A 16870-nucleotide genomic window follows, 5' to 3' on the forward strand; every position below is an offset into this window, starting at 1 on the left:
ACTTGGCGCCCTGTGGCGGAGCGCCGGGTGCTGGGCACAGTGGGGCTGGGAGTGGCGTGCCCTGAGTGAGGTGTCTGCCGCCGTCCAGGTGCCCTGAGGACCCTGGAGGCCCAGCACGAAGAGGCCCTGAGGCAGTTGCGTGAAGACCTGCAGTCGGAGCGCTGCCAGTATGTGCAGGACTTGGAGCTGAGGCTCCGCGACCAGGAGGCGGAAAAGCAGCTGGAGGTGGGCTGGGACGTCTGGGCCCCAGCTCCGGGGGCAGAGGGGTGGGGGTGGGTAGAAGACCCAGTGGCGGTTCCCTGTTCTGGTACTGCTACAACTGAAGTCCTGAACGCGCGGACTCCCAGTACTTAGTAGAAGAGGAAGGATAGAGTCTGTGGAGTTGACCCAGTGGTTCCGCGCAGCCGCACAACATCTGTGTCCTTTAGCAGCGCCCCTGGGATCCAGGCTCCAGGCATTAGGAGTCTGAGGCCACGTTCTCAGCCGTAACCCTAAATAAACACAGGTCCTGAGAAGGCTCAGCCAGAAACACTTCCGCTACTTCTGTATTCAGAACGCTCTCCTGGCGCGAGCCCGCGTCCCACGGTGGGAGCTGTGGCCGGGTCTCAGGTAGCCGAGGGCTCCGTCCCCGGGACAGCAGCGCCCAAGGCCTGGGGCCGAGGGGTCAGACAGGAAGGGAACCAGAGGCGGGCTCCGTCTCTGCCCGCGCCCCATTGCAGAGGAGGCGATGTTGTGAGCGCCCAGGAGCAGCTTGTGCTTCTGTCCCGAGGCTTCCATCCACAGCTGCACTGCCGCCTTTCCTCCTCGCGTCCCCTCATGTCCCCTGCTGGTGGGAAAGGAACACGGAAGGACACCTTCTGTCCTGGCCCTGCGTGAGGCTGGTGGGGCTGTCCGTGATGTGGAGGTTGACCTAGGGCTGCCGCAGGCCGGAGCTCCCAGGCCCCGTGTCCCCTCGGCCCTGCCCTCATACCTCCCCACTGAGGGCCTTGGGGCGATGTGTGGCCTGACCCGAGCCCCCCGTGGCGACGGTGGTTGGTGCTCGCAGCTCTGGGCGCAGGGCGGGCCGACACCCGAGAGGATGGGGGTTTAGGGCTACGGACAAGGTTTCTGTCCTTACTCAGTGAGGGGACAGCCGGGTAGAGTCAGGTAGAGGCGTCTTGCCAACGGTCATAGTGTTTCTGTGCTGCTGCTGTGGCCGGTCCTCTCGTTTCACCTCGTGTGTCCCTGGAGCTGGGCTCCGAGCTCCCGCGGTGGTTCTCAGAGGCGTCTCACCCTGTCGCCTTCCCTTTCCAGTTAGAGAGCCTCCGAGCGTCGTACGCGGAGCTGAAGGCTCAGTCGCAGGAAGAGATCCGGCGCCTCTGGTCCCAGCTCGAGTCTCCGAGACCCGACAGACAGGACGCGAGTGGTGAGGAGTTTCCCATTGAAAAAGCTATGTTTTTAGTCGTCGAAACCCCGAAGTCAGACTTAACGTCGCAGCAGGCATAGAAAGCGATTTTGTAGACTTCTTTGAAGCGTGTTTTCAGGGTGGAGACCTGAGGGCCTTGGTTTCACCCTGGAGCGGGTAACGGCTAGCGTCGTGTTTTCTCATGTTCCTATGAGGCAGTTTACGGGGTGAGGTCCTTAAAGCTTACGGTGGAGCTGGCGTTCACCGAGAAGCCGTGTCAGTGGGCGTTTGGCGGGTGCAGGTGCCCCGAGCTCCCGGGGCCCCCAGGCCGACGCCCGAGTCTGCGGGGCCCAGCAGCTCGCCTGGCCCCTCCTGCAAGACCCTCTGCAAGTCCCCCTCGCCGGCCGCAAGGCCTCCAGCCAGAGAGTCGGGATGGAGCCTTTCCAGGCTGCTGGTCGCCCTTGCCGGGCAGAGAGCAGGGTTAGGAGGAAGGGCTGGACACCCAGGCGGTGGCTGTGCATGGCCGTGGGGGTGCAGCTCGCAGCTCCTGCGGGTGGACTAGCGGCGTGAGCGCTGGCACAGTGGGCTCCCGCGTGGGCTGTGGGGCAGCCCTGCCCTGGCCTCCAGGGTCCTTGCAGGGCTGTTTGCATGGAAACTTCTGGGTGGTGATCGGGTCATGGCTGTGGTGTTTGAAAGCTAGTTATGAGTCCGTGTTAACCCCCTGGCGGCGGCGGCATCCATCCCCTTGCTGCCCACAGTGACGGTGACAAGTTCTCTATGGGTCGGTGTGTGTTGTGCTGTCGTCATGATGAGACGTCACAGGCTAGTGGCTTGAAGCCACCCCGGTTCTTAGCTGGCAGATGTCAACGTAGGTGGGAAGCCTGGGCTTCGTCTGGACCCAGCAGCAGGGGCAGGGTGTTGGCGGCCTCCGCGTGGCTCCTGAGGCTCAGGCCCGTGGGGCCGGGTCTTGTTCCTTGCTGGCCGTGGGTGGAGCCCTCAGGTGCTGGGCCACCCACCCACACCCCCAGTCTCTGCACCTGCCCGGCCGGCCGGCGCTCTCTGGGGATGGCGCTCCACAACGTTCGTCTGACGGCGACCCTGTAACCCCTCCAGCCCGCACGCCTCACGGGGAAGAGCTGGAGCAGCGAGAGCGAGAGTGCGGCGTCCAGCAGCAGCGCCGGGGCCGGAGGGCCGAGCAGGAGTCCGAGCTGGGGCAGAGCCCTGAGGGGGCTGCGGAGCGCGGGCGGGAGGACCCGGTGCTGTTGGAGCAGCGGCTGCAGGACGCGACCGAAGAGCCCTCTCTGGAGTCCGGGGGAATCGGGTACGGGAGTCCTTTTCATCTTAAATGTGTTTCCAGATGCGGGAACCTTGAGCTGACGAGACCTCGTCTTGTTAGTGACTTTACGCCAGGGACATGAGCCTCGTGCGAGAACCACAGCCTGTGTTTGGGCCCTGAGGCGAGAGAGCATGGGGGTGGGAGCGCGGGGAGGCGTGCGGGGCGGCGTGCGGCCTGGCCCTCTGCTCCCACACAAGGCTCCTCCACGGGGGAGGGGAGGCAGGGCCGGGCGCAGGGAGCGGGAGGGACGGAGCTCCGGAGGGGAAAGCGCGGGTGAGGAGGTGTTGAAACGTGTTTTCTCTCTTAGTCCGTCCAGCATGCGTGAAGGGGAGAGACGAGAGCAACGTGTTGGACCCAGCCTGCAGCCCGAGGTGAGCCTTCTTTCCAACCGAGGGGAGACGGGTGCACGGGTGCCCCAGGTGCGGGCGGTGAGCAGACGGTGCTGTGCAGCAAGTCCACACCCGGGGCCTCAGAGCTGCTTTTTCGCATGATTAGAACCTTCAAGATCTGCTCTCGTGGCAGCTTTCATACGTACGACACGGCGTTTCTAACCGCCATCAGCGCGCTGTCGTGACACCCTGGGGCTCCTCCGCTCTGCACCTGGAACTCCGCACCCTCTGACCCTCCCACCCGCCCTGTCCCCCTCTGTAGCTGCTAGTCTGTCGTCTGCATCTGTGAGCTCAGGTTCAAGATTCCACGTGCGAGGGCACGTGGTGTGTGTTTCCCTCTGACCGACTGACTTTGCTCCTCGTTCCACCCTCGAGGCCCATCCGCATTGTCACAGATGACAAGATCTCGTCGTGCTTTACGGCCGAGTGACGTCCTCTGTGCACACGCATCCTGTCTGTCCAGCGTCAGTCCGTGGGCACTGGGGCTGCGGGCGCTTGAGATGTGGCCAGCGTGGCCTTCCTGTCGCCTGGGATTCCCTTGACTTGGTGGTGATGCCTGCAGGTTTCGGGAGCCGGGTCTCAGGGTGGTCACCTTGGGCAGGTGGACATGCTCTGCTCCAGGGTGTGCAGCTTCCGTGTGAGCGCCTGCTGCTCTCCGTCACCACGTGGCCGTGACAAATACCGCAGGGTGGGGGGTCAACGGCAGGAACTTGTCGTCTGGGGCTGGAGGCTGAGGTCGGGGCTGGTCCCTCCTGAGGCCGGTCTCCGGGGCTTGTGCAGGGCGGCCCTTGTGTGGCCCCTGCACGTGTTCTCTGTGCAGACAGCCCTGGCGTCTGTCTCCAGAGGTAGTCCCCTTCTGAGGTGCTGGAGGTTCAGACGTCAACGTGGGGATATTGGGGACACGGTCTGTCCTGTTGAACAGGCGCCTTCTGATTTTCCACTGTTCGCGTCCTCTCTGCAGACACGCGATCATTTCCTCCCTTCCGCTTCCTCCGTGGGTGCCCGCCAGGCGTGGTGTGGCTGCTGCAGTGCCCCGGGCAGGCTGCGGCCTGCTCCTGTTCAGCGCCCCGTCCTGCTCCCCATCCAGCACCCCGTCCTGCCCGCCGTTGCTGGGATCGCCCTGCCCTCCGTGCTGCGTGGGGAGCAGGGGTGTGTCTGCACAGGGCCCGTCTTTGCTGCACCTGTTCCCTCGGCGGCGACACGGGGGCGCGTACGGGGGATCCCAAGAGCTCGTGTGTGTGTGTGTGGGGGCGGTGTAACGTCTGGAACGTGTCCTCCATCCTCACAACCCAGTGCCACGGAGCGCTGCCTGTCCCGTCCGTCCCGTCCTCCCCCCGAGGGTGCTGCCTGTGTGTCCAGCAGCCCTGGCTCCCCGCCGGGCCCCCGGAGCTGTTGGACGGCTGTTGGCGTGCGTGCGCATCTCTGGCTCACGCTCGCATCTGGGACGCTCCCTTCGCTTCCAGGAGGCCTGTCACCACCCAGTTCAGGTCCTGCGCTCTCTCTTTGCAGCTCTCGTGACCTTCATGTTTCACCCAAGAGGCAAGCCACCAGTGTTCTTGAACTTACTAAGTTTTTCAGTTGCAGTTCAGTTATTTGCATCATCACCTAATTTCTAGGGGTTCAGCTTTCCTGCTTGTCCTGCCAGTGCCCGGGCAGCGTCCTCGCTTGCCCCCTGAGGCCCGTAGGTGGCGAAGGGTTTCTCGTGCTCCCTGTGTCCTGTGTTCCGTCCGCCCGTGTGGGTGTCTGTGTGGTGTGGGCATCCCCTGTGGTGTGTGACCCGTGGCCGCGGGTCTCGGGGACCAGGGCTCCTCCTGGGGTCCTGCCTGGGGTGGCCAGCCTCCTGGCCCGTGGGTCCCAGGCGTTGCCACGGCACTGAGTTTTGTCTTCCGAGGTTGGTCGGCGTTGGTTCCCTGATGACCTCCTCCTGTTTCTCCTCGCAGGTAAATTTTCCGTCATCGTAGCCACTTTTCAGTAAGGCAGGAGAAGAGCGATGGAACGTGTGTTTAGACGTTGACAGGCCACCGTGCCCTCCTCAGGGCGCCTGGTGAACCGTCAGCGGGCTGTGCGGGCCCCACGTCCCCTCCTTACTGCTGGATGTTGCCCGTTTGCATGGTCCTCGTTGTGGGGCAGCCAGCGTCTGTGGTTTGTGTTCCTTTGGGCCTTTTTTTTTTTTTTTTTTTTTTTCAGATTTTATTTATTTATTCCTGAGACCCCCAGAGACAGGCAGAGATGGGCAGAGGGAGAAGCAGGCTCCATGGAGGGGGCTCATTGGGGACTCGATCCCGGGACCCCGGGGTCACGCCCTAGGCCCAAGGTAGACGCTCCACCACTGAGCCCCCCCCGGGCGTCCCTTTTCCTTGGATTCTTAACGAGGTCGCGCCCCTTTTACTTGAAGTCGCCCAGGCCCCCTGTGGGCCCCCCCACGCTCTCGTGGCATCTGTAGTGCCGCGCGCTGCTCGCCTGTGGACTTGGTCGTGCTCGCTGTCGCTGGTCCCCGGCCCGTGGCTGTTCGTTTCCTGTCTCAGAGCGCCACAGCGTTAGCATCCTCTTCTGATTTTTTTTGTATTATTTTACTTGGTTTTTAAAGATTCTTATTCATGTGAGAGAGGTGCAAGAGCTGGGGAGCGGCAGGCGCGAGGGGAGCAGGGACTCTGAGATGGGGCCTGAGTGGGGGCTTCACCCACGAGCCCCTGGGCATCCTCTGCTGATCCCTCGAAGCCGTTTCTTACTAGTTCTGCGCCTGGAACCGGTCCAGCGGAAGGCTCTGGGCTCCTTACCCCTTTCGCGTGGCACGGCAGTGTTTGCAGCCTGACCCAGAAAAATACAGCCCCCGTGCTTCGCTGTCCTGTGGGCCCAGGTCTGTGTTGGGCCCGAGCCTTCCGTCGCTGTCGTGGCTCATTCCTGTAACAGGGTGGGACTTAAGTCTTGTTTTAGAAGAAAACCAGCTTATTGTGAGCGTGAAGATGAGGTTGCTAGGACTCTGATTCTTGGGGAAAATGGGTTCACTGGCTGCATGTTCAGGGCCTCAGCAGGTTTGGCACATGCCCTGAGCCCCTCTGTCGTTCCCCCCGCCCCGAGGGTGCTGGGCTGCGCGTGGTTGGCTGTGCCGCAGCAGTGACCACAGGCCCTTCCCTTGGGGCCCTTCTCATGGGGCAGGGCCGTGTCCCAAGCAGGCCAGGCTGGGTCTGGGTCGGAGGGGACATGCAGAGGGGAGACGTGGAGTGGGGGGTAAGCAGGCTGGAGCCCCTCGGGGGGCGGAGGCCCTGGCCCGGGAAGGTCTGCCTTCAGCGCAGCTCCCGAAGGCTCTGGGCAGGCTCCAGGAATGGCCTCCCTGGCCTCCTGCAGCTGGGGCTGTGGTGGCTCGGCGAGCGCAGCACGGGAGCGGGGAGAGCTCTCCGGCCAGGGCTGTGTGCCCAGCTCCGCAGGGCTGTTGTCTCCCTGAGTTACTGGGCACCCCGAGGTGAGATGCGGGGACGGAGGCGGCCTGAGCGTGCATGGCCCAGGGAGGGCAACGTGGGAGGCCGTGATCAGGTGCTTGGGGGAGAGGCTGCCTGTGACGTGTCCTCTGTGTGATTTGCCGTGTGTTTGCCCACACAGTTGGCAGAGAACCACCGGTGCCACCTCACAGCGTGGACATCCTCCCTGGAAGCCCAGCAGCAGGCGGGCCTCGTGGAGACCCAGGAGTCGGAAGGGGTGCAACGCGAGGGCCTCTCAGAAGGGCCCGGCCAAGGTGTGTGTGGTCCCCTGCTGCCCTTGGCGGCGGCCGAGCGGCCTGCGGGGTTGACGCATGGGCTGGGGCTCCCGCGTGGGCGGACAGGCTGGCCCCGAACTCTGCAGCTCCTCCCTGGTGGGTCCTCGGGGTTAAGGGCTGGGCTTGCGGCGAGTCGGGATAGGGCCTTGCCAGGTACAGCATGGGGGCGGGGGCTGGGCGTCGCAGGCCACGGGGGTGGAGAGAAGCTGGGGTCCTCCCAGTGGATGCAGCCCAGCCGCTGAGGAGAGCAGGTGTGAGGCCGGCCCTGGATGCAAATTCCAGGTGGGGCGGCGGGGTGTGGGGGTCAGGGCCCACGTCAGGGTGCTCGACAGCCCTGCCTGCTTTGGGCGGGGGCTCCCCTGGAGCTAATGAGGAGGAGGAGGAGGAGCGTGCTCCTAGAGCCAGGCTCGCATGGTGCTGGCATCTGCCCCTCACTCTTCTCCTGCTGTGGGAGGTCTTGGCCGCGCACACTGGCTGCTGGGCGCTGACAGGTGCTGACGGGCCGGCACCGAGCGCCTGTCCTCTGCTTAGCTCGTGCTTGAGCCCAAGAAGGTGACAGGCCCCGACCTGAACCACACGCTCCCACAGTTGACCACCATCCCCTGGAGGAACGGGGTGGGTGGTGAGTGGGTCTGGTGGCTCCGGGCAGGACCGCTGCAAGGCTCGTCACCGGGGCCGGGGGCACGGGGTGCCGCGCTTTGACCTCCCACGCACTTCAGGCCGGGCTCACCCTGGGCGTGCCCCAGGAACAAGTGTCCGTCATCTGGGGCGTTGGAGGGCGAGCGTCCTAGTCTGCCGCGTGTGATGCCCTCGAGGTTTGTGCCTGACTGTCCTTCCCGCCTGCTCGCCCCCTCACAGAGCTCACGCAGGTGCCCGTTCCATGTGCACAGGGCACGGCCTTGAAGGTGGACACGGAGGTGGTGGCCAGAGGGCTGGGTCTGGAAGCTGAGCACAGACTTAAACTGCTGCTTCTTCAGACGGAGCTCAAGGAAGAAATGGACGTCTTAAAACTAGAAAACAGGAATTTACACGAGAAGTTGCAGCACGAAGTCTGCCTGAAAGAGGACTTGGAGAGGGTGAGTGTGGGCCTGGCCCCTTCTGTGGCCGCAGACTCAGAGGCCCACGCAGGTCCTGGTGCTCCGGCCACTCTGCTCCTGCGGCCGTGCTCGCGCCTCAGGACAGGGCTCCACCTCGGGCCGAGCGCGTCTGACTCCTTCTTGCTCCGGGGTTAGGGGACGGGCCGGGCGTCCTCAGGAGGCGGCAGGTAGGTGGCACCATGCTGCGGGCCGGGGCCTGGTGAGCCCCTGGGCTGCCCTGCTGGCTGACGGCACGGCGATGGAGTGTGCGCATGGCGAGTCTGGTGGCGCGGGCGGAGGTTGGCGCAGCCTCGCCTGGATCCCCGGGAGGCCTCCGTATACGCAGCGCCGTGGGGCCCCGTGTACTGCAGGGTGCCCTGGACGGAGTCGGAGCCGTCTGGACGAAGCTGCGTTCCCTCCGCCCGAGCTTGTGGCCCGATGCTCTCACCACGAGGGTCTTTCTGGATTTTCAGTCTCCATCAAGACTGAGTTTCATGTGAACTTCTCACCCGCCTGTCCAGGTGCTACCGTTAGGTGTTGGCAGGGACTTGGAGCAGAGTGGAACCCAGGCTGGAGCCTGGCGGGCCTGCTGGAGGCAGCCGCCCTTGTTGGCGGTCTGTGGTTTCAGCAGGTGACCGTGTCAGGCACCATGGAGCAGAGGGCACACTTTCCTCCGCGACTTCTGGTGTTCGGGTGTGTGTAATAGCTCTCCTGCACCACCGTTTCATCTCCTTACATCAATTAGAGAGACGGCGTGTACAATCATGTATTTTTCCCTTTAGTTTTATTAATTTTTGAGTATTTTGAGGTTGTTCTCATCGTCACGGATGTTTATGATTGTTCCGTCTTCCTGAAAAATGCACCCTTGTATCTTTGATGATGTATCCTCCCCTTTTAAAAAGATTTTACATATTTATTCATGGGAGACACAGAGAGAGGGAGAGACCCAGGCAGAGGGAGAAGCAGGCTCCCTGCGGGGAGCCCGAAGGGGGACTCGATCCCGGGACCCTGGGGTCACGCCCTGGGCCGAAGGCAGATGCTCCACCGCTGAGCCACCCAGGTGCCCCCGAATTCTACAATTTCTATTTGGTCTTTTTTGTTGTTGCTGTTAAGAATTTTTTTTTCTTTGCCATGATTTGCTATCCTTTTATTCGTTACAAGCATATTTTTCTTATGCCATAAGTGCAGTTATGATACTTGTTTTTAAAACCTTTGTCTGCTGGGGCACCCAGTGCTCAGTTGGTTGAGTGTTTGCCTTTGGCTCGAGTCATGATCCTGGGGTCCTGGGATTAAGCGGTGCATCGGGCCCCCTGCTTGGTAGGTTACCTGCTTCTCCCTCTCCCTCTGCACTCGCCCTGCTGTGTGCACGTGCGTGCTCTCACGCTCTCTCTCTCAAATAGATAAATAAAATCTTTAAAAAAAAATCATTTAAATCCTTTGCTGATTTCAAAATTTTGGCATCTTGAGGTTCTCCAATACAATCCTGTATTTTCTTTTTAGCATGGGTCATATTTCTTGGGTATTTGTATATCAGCTGATTTTGGACATTGTGACTGACACATTGTTGAGACTCTGGAATCTGTTACATACCACCGAAAAGTATTGATTTTTTTGTTTGTTTTAGTAGACAGTTACCTTGGTTGGAGTCTGACTCCACATTACGTCTTCTCTGTGTGGGTGCTCCCACGGTCTGCCCACACCTGTCTGCACCAGGGATCAGAGACTGGGGCTAGGTTAATGCACAGATCCTGTAGCTTCTGTGTCTGGTTCGGTCCCAGTGGGCCTTTACGTCTCACTTTCTACCTCCTCTGTTCACACAAAGGAGGTGCTGGGGTTTGTGTGCGCGGCGCAGACAGGTAGAGTGCCCAGTGCCATTTGTTTCTTCTTAGTGTCCAACCCTTCTCCACAATCCACCTGCTTTTAGATGCTCTCTCAGGCCTCTAAGTAGTTTCTTACGTTTTTCCCAGTGTTTATACCTCTTAGTGTCTGGGAGGTTTGGCCTGATTATAGCTTCTCAGCTATTTTCAGAAGCAGGATTCTAAACTTATTTTAATAACTTGATTATTTTAAGCAGTCATACACAGTGTGGGGCTTGAACTCATGACCTGAGATCAGGAATCACATGCTCCACTGACTGAGCCAGCCACGTGCCTCTTTAATAGCTTAATTCTTAAATAAGGACTTGAGGTCATCCTTCAATTCCATTTTTACTTTTGTTTTTTCTTGTAGTTTATTGACTTACTTGCTTTCTATTTTTGAAAATCAGGATATTTGCCTACCTCTAACTTTGTGATTCACCTCCCTTTCCAGAAGATACTCTTAGAAGTTTAAATTTTAGTTATCAATCTTTTACTCAGATTCCATGTAAGATATTAGGATATGAATGAAGCAAAGCCTGAGACGGGGGCTCATTGAACTGTTTGCTACTCTTGTTCTCGTGGACTCTGGTGTCCTTGCTGATGGTGGCTCTGCTCTGTCCGGGGTGGTTGGCCCTCCCCCCGACTGAAGCCCCGTGGTGTCTCTGACCCCCCGCATCGCTGGTCTCACGCAGGTGGCCTCTGACACTGTCTTTGTTTCCTCCACATACACACGTACGTGTTGAGTTCACTTAGTTTTTAACCCTGTCTGCCGACCCCAGAGGTGAAGCACAGCTGGTTTGGGGGTCGTTACTACCAGTAAACTTCTCCTTTAATTTCTTCAGTCTTACGTGAAATTATGTTACGTGCAGGTAAAACACAGCTTGGTTGAAGATCACCGGGAGGAGCTAAAGAAAGCCAACGAGAGGTTACAGCTCGTGAAGCAAGAATTGAAAGACAAAGAAGCAGAATGGAAAGTGGCAAGTGAGGATCTAAAGAGAAAAGCTGAAGAGGAGCTCACGCTGATGCTCCATGACCTGAAAGAACAAGCTGAAGCTGAGAAACAGTCCGTAATAAACAAGTTTGAGCTCCGAGAAATCAAAATGAGGCAACTTCAGGATCAACAGGCAGCCCAGATCCTGGACCTGGAAGGGTCTCTGGTGGAGCAGCAGGGCCGCCTGCGGCAGCTGGAGCATGGGCTAGAGGCGGAGGAGTGTCCACGGTGTGGCCACTGTGGCCGGGAGCCAGCTGGCTGTGTGGCTCCTGCGGACCAGGACTGGGAGCTCACCACCCGCCGCCTGAGGGAGGACTGCGCCCTCCAGCTGATGCAGGCGCAGAGCAGGTGGGTGCTGTGCTCGCCGCAGCGGGTCAGGTATGGAGCTGTCTGCCAGTTTCCCACTTGAGGCCTGACCCCAAGGGGCCCAGCAGAGGGTGAGAGGCCGGCCCCCTGGGAAGACCGGCTGTGGGCTTGGAGGCGGGCGGGAGCGTCTGCGGGAAGAGGGGGCATGTACTGAGGCCTGGACACTGGTCTTCACCCTGGAACACAGCGGGTTAGAACCCACCCCCCACCCTGAGCTGTGCTGCGAGGAGTGCCCAGATCCTCCTGGTGGAGTCTGTGTTCCTTTGATGGACGCTACTGGGCACACGTCTGCCACGTTATTTTGGTTCTTTGCATGTTATAAAATTTCAGGAGCAAGAATTTGACTTTACTTACCAGAAGGACATGCAGTTCATCAGTATTAGTTCTTTGTATTTTTAAAACAGGTATTTAAAAAAAATTTTTTTTTTCTAAAATTTATATTTACTTCCTTTAAATTTCAAAGGAATTTAGAACGTGATTTGATCAGTCAATGCTAACTCTTTGCAAACCCGAGCTGTAGCGAGTGGGGGTGTTTGGGAGTCTTGAGTCATTGGTATCGCTGCTGGTGCTGCAGCTTGTCACCTGCGAGCTGCTCCCACCATCGTGAGTGAGGTGCAGGAGCCCTGGATCCGGGGTCTGAGGCCTTGAGCTCTGATCTCGACCCACCGCCTCACGCCGGGTGGACCCAGGCCCGTGCTCCTCCTGTGTGGGGAGGGGACACAGGATGGTCAGGGAACACGGCCAGAGTTATCTGGTGGAGGCTTGGCACAGAGAAGCAAACCAGGTCGTCTTATTCTTCACGTGAACTGACCGAGAGGCACGTCACGAATGTGCAGCGTGTGCCCAGTTGAGATTCAGGCTTTTTCCGGGTCCTGGTGCTTTGATGAGAAGGGAGTCTGCCCCCTTGCCTGTGCTTTTGCGGGCAGCACTGCCTGTGGCTCGGGAATTCGTGTCCCTTCCTTCTCAGCCAGCTTTTCCGAGGTCTGGGTGGGCCTCAGGCGATAGTGCGGCCCCTTCCCTGTGTGGCCCTTCTCGCCGGGCTGCGCATCACCTCTGCATTGCCATGACGTCTGTCGGAAACATGCCTGTGCTCTCCTGCTGTGTATCTGTGTCCTCCGCTTCGGGCTGTGAGTGGGGGATGCCTGGGCTCTGTCCCTCGAGCTCCTCTGGCTTCACGTGGCCCCTTCACTCTCCCCTTGTTCCTCCTCTCGGGCCATTTGTGGCAGAGGGAGCAAGACCAGCTGGAATACGGCAACGGTGTAGTGAGTGGCTACTGTAGTGGTGAGTCACTGTGAGCAAAGTGAGTGAGGTTGGTGCTTTCGTGACTGTGTTTTGCTGCCCGTGCTCACCTTGCGTGTCCTCTCAGGTTCTTAAAAGAACGTAAAGAACTCACAGAGAAATTCACCGCGGAACAGGATGCTCTCCTCCAGGAGGCCCAGGAGAAGCACGCCTGTGACATGCGGCTCCTACAGGAGAGACACCAGCAGCACGTACTGTCCTTGACGGCGCAGCTGGAGGCCAGACGCCGGGCCGAGGTGGAGGAGCTGAAGGCCTCCGTGGAGAGCGAGCGGTGGGCTCTCGCAGAAGCACGTGTGGCTGAGTTGCAGACAGAGCACGCCGCTGCCATCAGTGCCCTGGAAGCCAGACACTCGGCACTTCTGGGGTCCCTGGAGTCGCGTCACCTGTCCGAGGTGCAGGCCATGCGGGAGGAGCACAGGCAGGCTCTCGAGCAGCTGAGAGTGGACCTGGAGAAGCAGCTGCAGGAGAAGGAGGCTTCTCACCCCACGCCTCTGACTCAGGCGCTGGAGAAGCATCCGCTGAGCCACGGCCAGGAGCTTCCGCCTGTGGAGGGGGGCCTGAGGACGCAGACGAGCTCGGGCCAGCTTGAGGGTGTGAAGGCCCCGGTGCCCCCTGAGGTTCAGGGAGCCCAGCAGGTGAGGCGCGCGTCAGGGCCTGCGTGTCTCTACCCCGTGTGTCCCATCTGCCGCTATCTGGCGGGTGGCTGCGTGGTGGGTGGATGGAGGCGCCTGCAGGCCACGTGCCGGGGAGATGGTCGGAGCGCTCCCAATCTGGTCTGCCGTGGAGGCAGCCCCCCCGCCTCCGTTGTCTCCCTTCTGCACGTTGGTCCCACCCTGTGCACCCCAGGTGCTCCCTCTGACCCGGGGGCACAGCTCTGCAGACCCCCACCACAGCACACTCTGACCCTGTCTCCCGGCTCCCGTCCCGTGCATGCCACGTGCCAGGCTTGCTGTCGTCTGGGCTCCTCGTGTGCTCACGTCCCCAACAAGTGTTTCCCCGACTGCCCGGTGCAGAGCCCACCTCCCTCTAGGACTTCTAGCCCTGGGGCCTCCAGGGGCCCCACCAGCAGGGGTGGATGCCATGGGGCCCGCCTTGCTCAGCCCTGCGGACATCCCCAGCTACAGCTCTTTTGAGGTGCCAGGGGCCCTGCCGCAGCATGTTGGCGTGACCTCAGGTCAGCTGGGGCATACGGGAGTCCAGATCCGTCCACCTGCGGTGCACCTGGGGGGCAAGGTCCTGAGCTTGCAGGCAGCAGCAAGGGCGCAGATGCGTTCTGAAGGCCTCTGATGGCTGACCGGTGGGGGCTTGGAGTGACTGGACTACCTGGGGGAAGGGTCAGCCGGGGCCCTCAGGGGGCAGCTGGGGGCAGCCACCCAGGAGGGAAGGCCGGGGCGTCTGGCAGGTGAGCGGGGTGACGTCTGGGTCTGCACCCGGTAGGCAGCGGTGGCGGAGGAGCCCTCCCTGCCCGAGGCGGAGGGCCCCGCAGGGACAGCTGTGCGCGGTGTCGCTGACACGGGTCCACACAGGACACTCCTGCCGGGGCAGGTGCTCCGGGGCTGACGCACGCTCTGGTTTCGTTTTCAGCTCTTTCAGCTGCGCTCGCGCGTGTGTGAGCCGCATGTCAGATCGCGCACTGCTGCTGCTCGGGGTCTGATGAAGCAGTTGGGATCTCTCGAATCCGCGCAGCTGCCGCGGCCAGGCCCTCGTGCGGGTCCGTGGGTCCCTGTGCATCTGGGCAGGATGGCCTGTGCCCCGAGGCCCTTCACACTCGTGTTCGTATCTCCCCGTCCTTCTGGGGGTGAAAGGGTAGCGACAGGATGGGAACCTACACACACAGCGCTTTGCAAATACCCGGTATTTTTTGTGAAGTGTTACGTCCAAATTTATTGAGATACAGATTCTTGTGAGTAGTAGTTTTCTGTTTTTCTTTTTTTTTAATTTTTATTTTTAAAGATTTTATTTATTTGAGAAACAGAGAGAATGAGTGAGCGCACAAGTAGGCAGAGCAGCAGAGGGAGGGGGAGAAGCAGACCCCTCACTGAGTAGGGATCCCACCATGGGACTCGATCCGGGACCCTGAGGTCATGACCTGAGCCCAAGGCAGATGCGTCACCGACAGAGCCCTCTCCCCCGCACCCCTCGATACCTTTTTTTTTTAAAGATTTTATTTATTTATTCATAAGAGACACACATACACAGAGAGAGAGAGAGAGAGGCAGAGACACAGGCAGAGGGAGAAGCAGGCCCCACGCAGGGAGCCCGATGCGGGACTCGATCCCGGGTCTCCAGGATCAGGCCCTGGGCTGAAGGTGGCGCTAAACCACTAAGCCGCCCGGGCGGCCCATGAGCCACCCAGGCTGCCCCCTTGATACTTTTTAAGCGAGCCTTGTTGTCTAGCTGGTTTCACAAAAACATTTGGACTTGTTGAATTTTCACTTTTATTGGAGAGGGTGTCCGCATAGACGGAGGGGCAACGGTTGAGCGACGCGCTGTGTGGCCGCCCGTGGCAGCAGGTGCTGTCCTTGTGCACCCGTGCCCCCTCACCTGCCCTTTCTGTTGCCGCAGGTCCCGGACATCACGCATTTTCGTCTGTGGACGCTTCAGTCTGTGTTTCTTCCCCCTCGAGGGAGCAGAACTGCAATCTGTTCTGACTTTAAAACTAAGTAGTAATTCCTTCGTACCCTCACGTGTGCAGCCTCCTCCTGTGGCCGTTCGGGTCCGGCTCCGGTCCGGCTCCAGCGCAGCTTGTGTGCCTCGGGCCGTTTTACTGCCTCCGTGATGCTGCTTAACACTTCCCCCTCCTGCCTGGAAGGCGTCGGTGTCTCCACGCAGGATGGGACTCCAGTGCCCGTCGTGGTCTGGAATCCTTGTGGGTGGACGCGTGCGCCCCCCGTGGCCCCCTCAGGCTTGGGCCTGCATGAAGCCTTGCCAGGGCCATTGTCCCCAAAATAGCAGGGACGCGCTGTTCCTCCTCAGCAGGTTTGCTCCGGGCCACAAATATCTTTGCACCTGTTTGAAAAGCAGGGTCACTTGCCACAAGTTATTTCACAAAGGCTTGTGAGCTGATTGGCTTTCTTCCCCTGGGAGTTGGCTTGTTGGAAAAGTTCTCTGGAAACCGAAGCTTGGTTCCCTTCTCTTAGAGGTGTGCGTCCCGGACAGAGGTCGCCCGTGTCGATAACGCTAAGCAGAGTCGTGGAACGCAGGGGCTACCTGTAGTACGGCCGGGATCAGCTGCTCGAGGCAGTTTCATGTTTTCTTCAATTAAGACATGAATTATGATAATTATGAATTGTATGATAATTTTTGAAAATAGTAAGGCCATTTTGGGTATAGTTTAATTCATTTTCAGTTGGATTTATTTTTATTAGTATGTCGGTTTACTTAATCTTTTTTGGAGATTTTATTTATTTGGGGGAGAGAACAAGAGTGGGGTGGGGGCAGCAGCAGGCAGAGGGAGAGGGAGACGCAGACTCCCCGCTGAGCGGGGACTCCCAACGCAGGGCTCGATCCCAGGATCCTGAGCTCATGACCTGAGCTGAAGGCAGCCGCTTCCCCGATGGAGCCCCCAGGCACCGACGACGTTGGTATCTTTTGTGTTAATACTACTGTTTTTTTTTTTAAGACGTATCTGTCATGTTTTTTTAGTGGCTAAAAACATACATATATACCTGACATTTTTCCTAGAATTCTGTAGATTTTTAGAAAAACCTTGAGAATTAAAAAAAAAAAAATCGTTTCCTTCTATTGACTTTACTATTTATTTATTTTTTATAAATTTATTTTTTATTAGTGTTCAGTTTGCCAACATAGAGCATAACACCCAGTGCTCATCCCATCAAGTGCCCCCCTCAGTGCCCGTCACCCAGTCCCCCCCACCCCCCGCCCACCTCCCCTTCTACCACCCCTAGTTCGTTTGACTTTACCATTTAGAATATGGAAAATTAAATGGAGTTTTATTCGAGGCTAGAAGTAGAAGTGATTATCTGTGAGGAGGTCTCAAGGTCGGGGGTAGGGTTGCATGAGCCAAGGGAGACTGGATTTGTGCCTTCCCAGCCTGGGGAGGAGTGGCCTGGGAACGCATGCCAGAGGCACCGGCCGTCCTGCAGCCTTCCCTGGGTGCACACCCTCCAGCCGGCCTCACCTGACTCCTGAGCCCTTGGCCTTTGTGTCTGTCAGGTGCCCTTTCTCGCACGTTCCCACTCCAGGCCTGGGCCTGCGTTGGGTGCAGCAGGCGTGAGGTGTCCCCACTGCCCTCTTTCCACTGCACGTGGACAGTGAGAGCCGTTCCTCCCGCCCACAGTGCGCATAGGATGGGCACCTTGTGTATGCTACTCGCTTAGCCGAGCTTATGCTCCCTTACACGTGTGTGTCTGTGAACTGCCAGTAAAATCCTTCCTGATGCAAAGTGGTGGGTAACAG

General features: G+C 59.3%; 1 protein-coding gene across 8 annotated transcripts in view; it reads left to right on the forward strand.

Moving 5' to 3' along the window:
* PCNT (pericentrin) overlaps positions 1–16870 on the forward strand; it is a 101593-nt gene that overhangs the window by 23061 nt on the left and 61662 nt on the right. For all 8 annotated transcript variants that reach the window (XM_077879488.1, XM_077879484.1, XM_077879489.1 and 5 more), the window contains exons 7-14: positions 89–225; positions 1294–1405; positions 2498–2705; positions 3028–3091; positions 6707–6839; positions 7719–7936; positions 10665–11134; positions 12519–13086. In XM_077879488.1, the coding sequence (XP_077735614.1) occupies positions 89–225; positions 1294–1405; positions 2498–2705; positions 3028–3091; positions 6707–6839; positions 7719–7936; positions 10665–11134; positions 12519–13086 (1910 nt within the window). The remainder of the gene's footprint in view (positions 1–88; positions 226–1293; positions 1406–2497; positions 2706–3027; positions 3092–6706; positions 6840–7718; positions 7937–10664; positions 11135–12518; positions 13087–16870) is intronic.

The sequence above is a fragment of the Canis aureus genome, chromosome 30 (assembly GCF_053574225.1).
Source record: "Canis aureus isolate CA01 chromosome 30, VMU_Caureus_v.1.0, whole genome shotgun sequence".
In the NCBI taxonomy this organism is placed as follows: domain Eukaryota; kingdom Metazoa; phylum Chordata; class Mammalia; order Carnivora; family Canidae; genus Canis; species Canis aureus.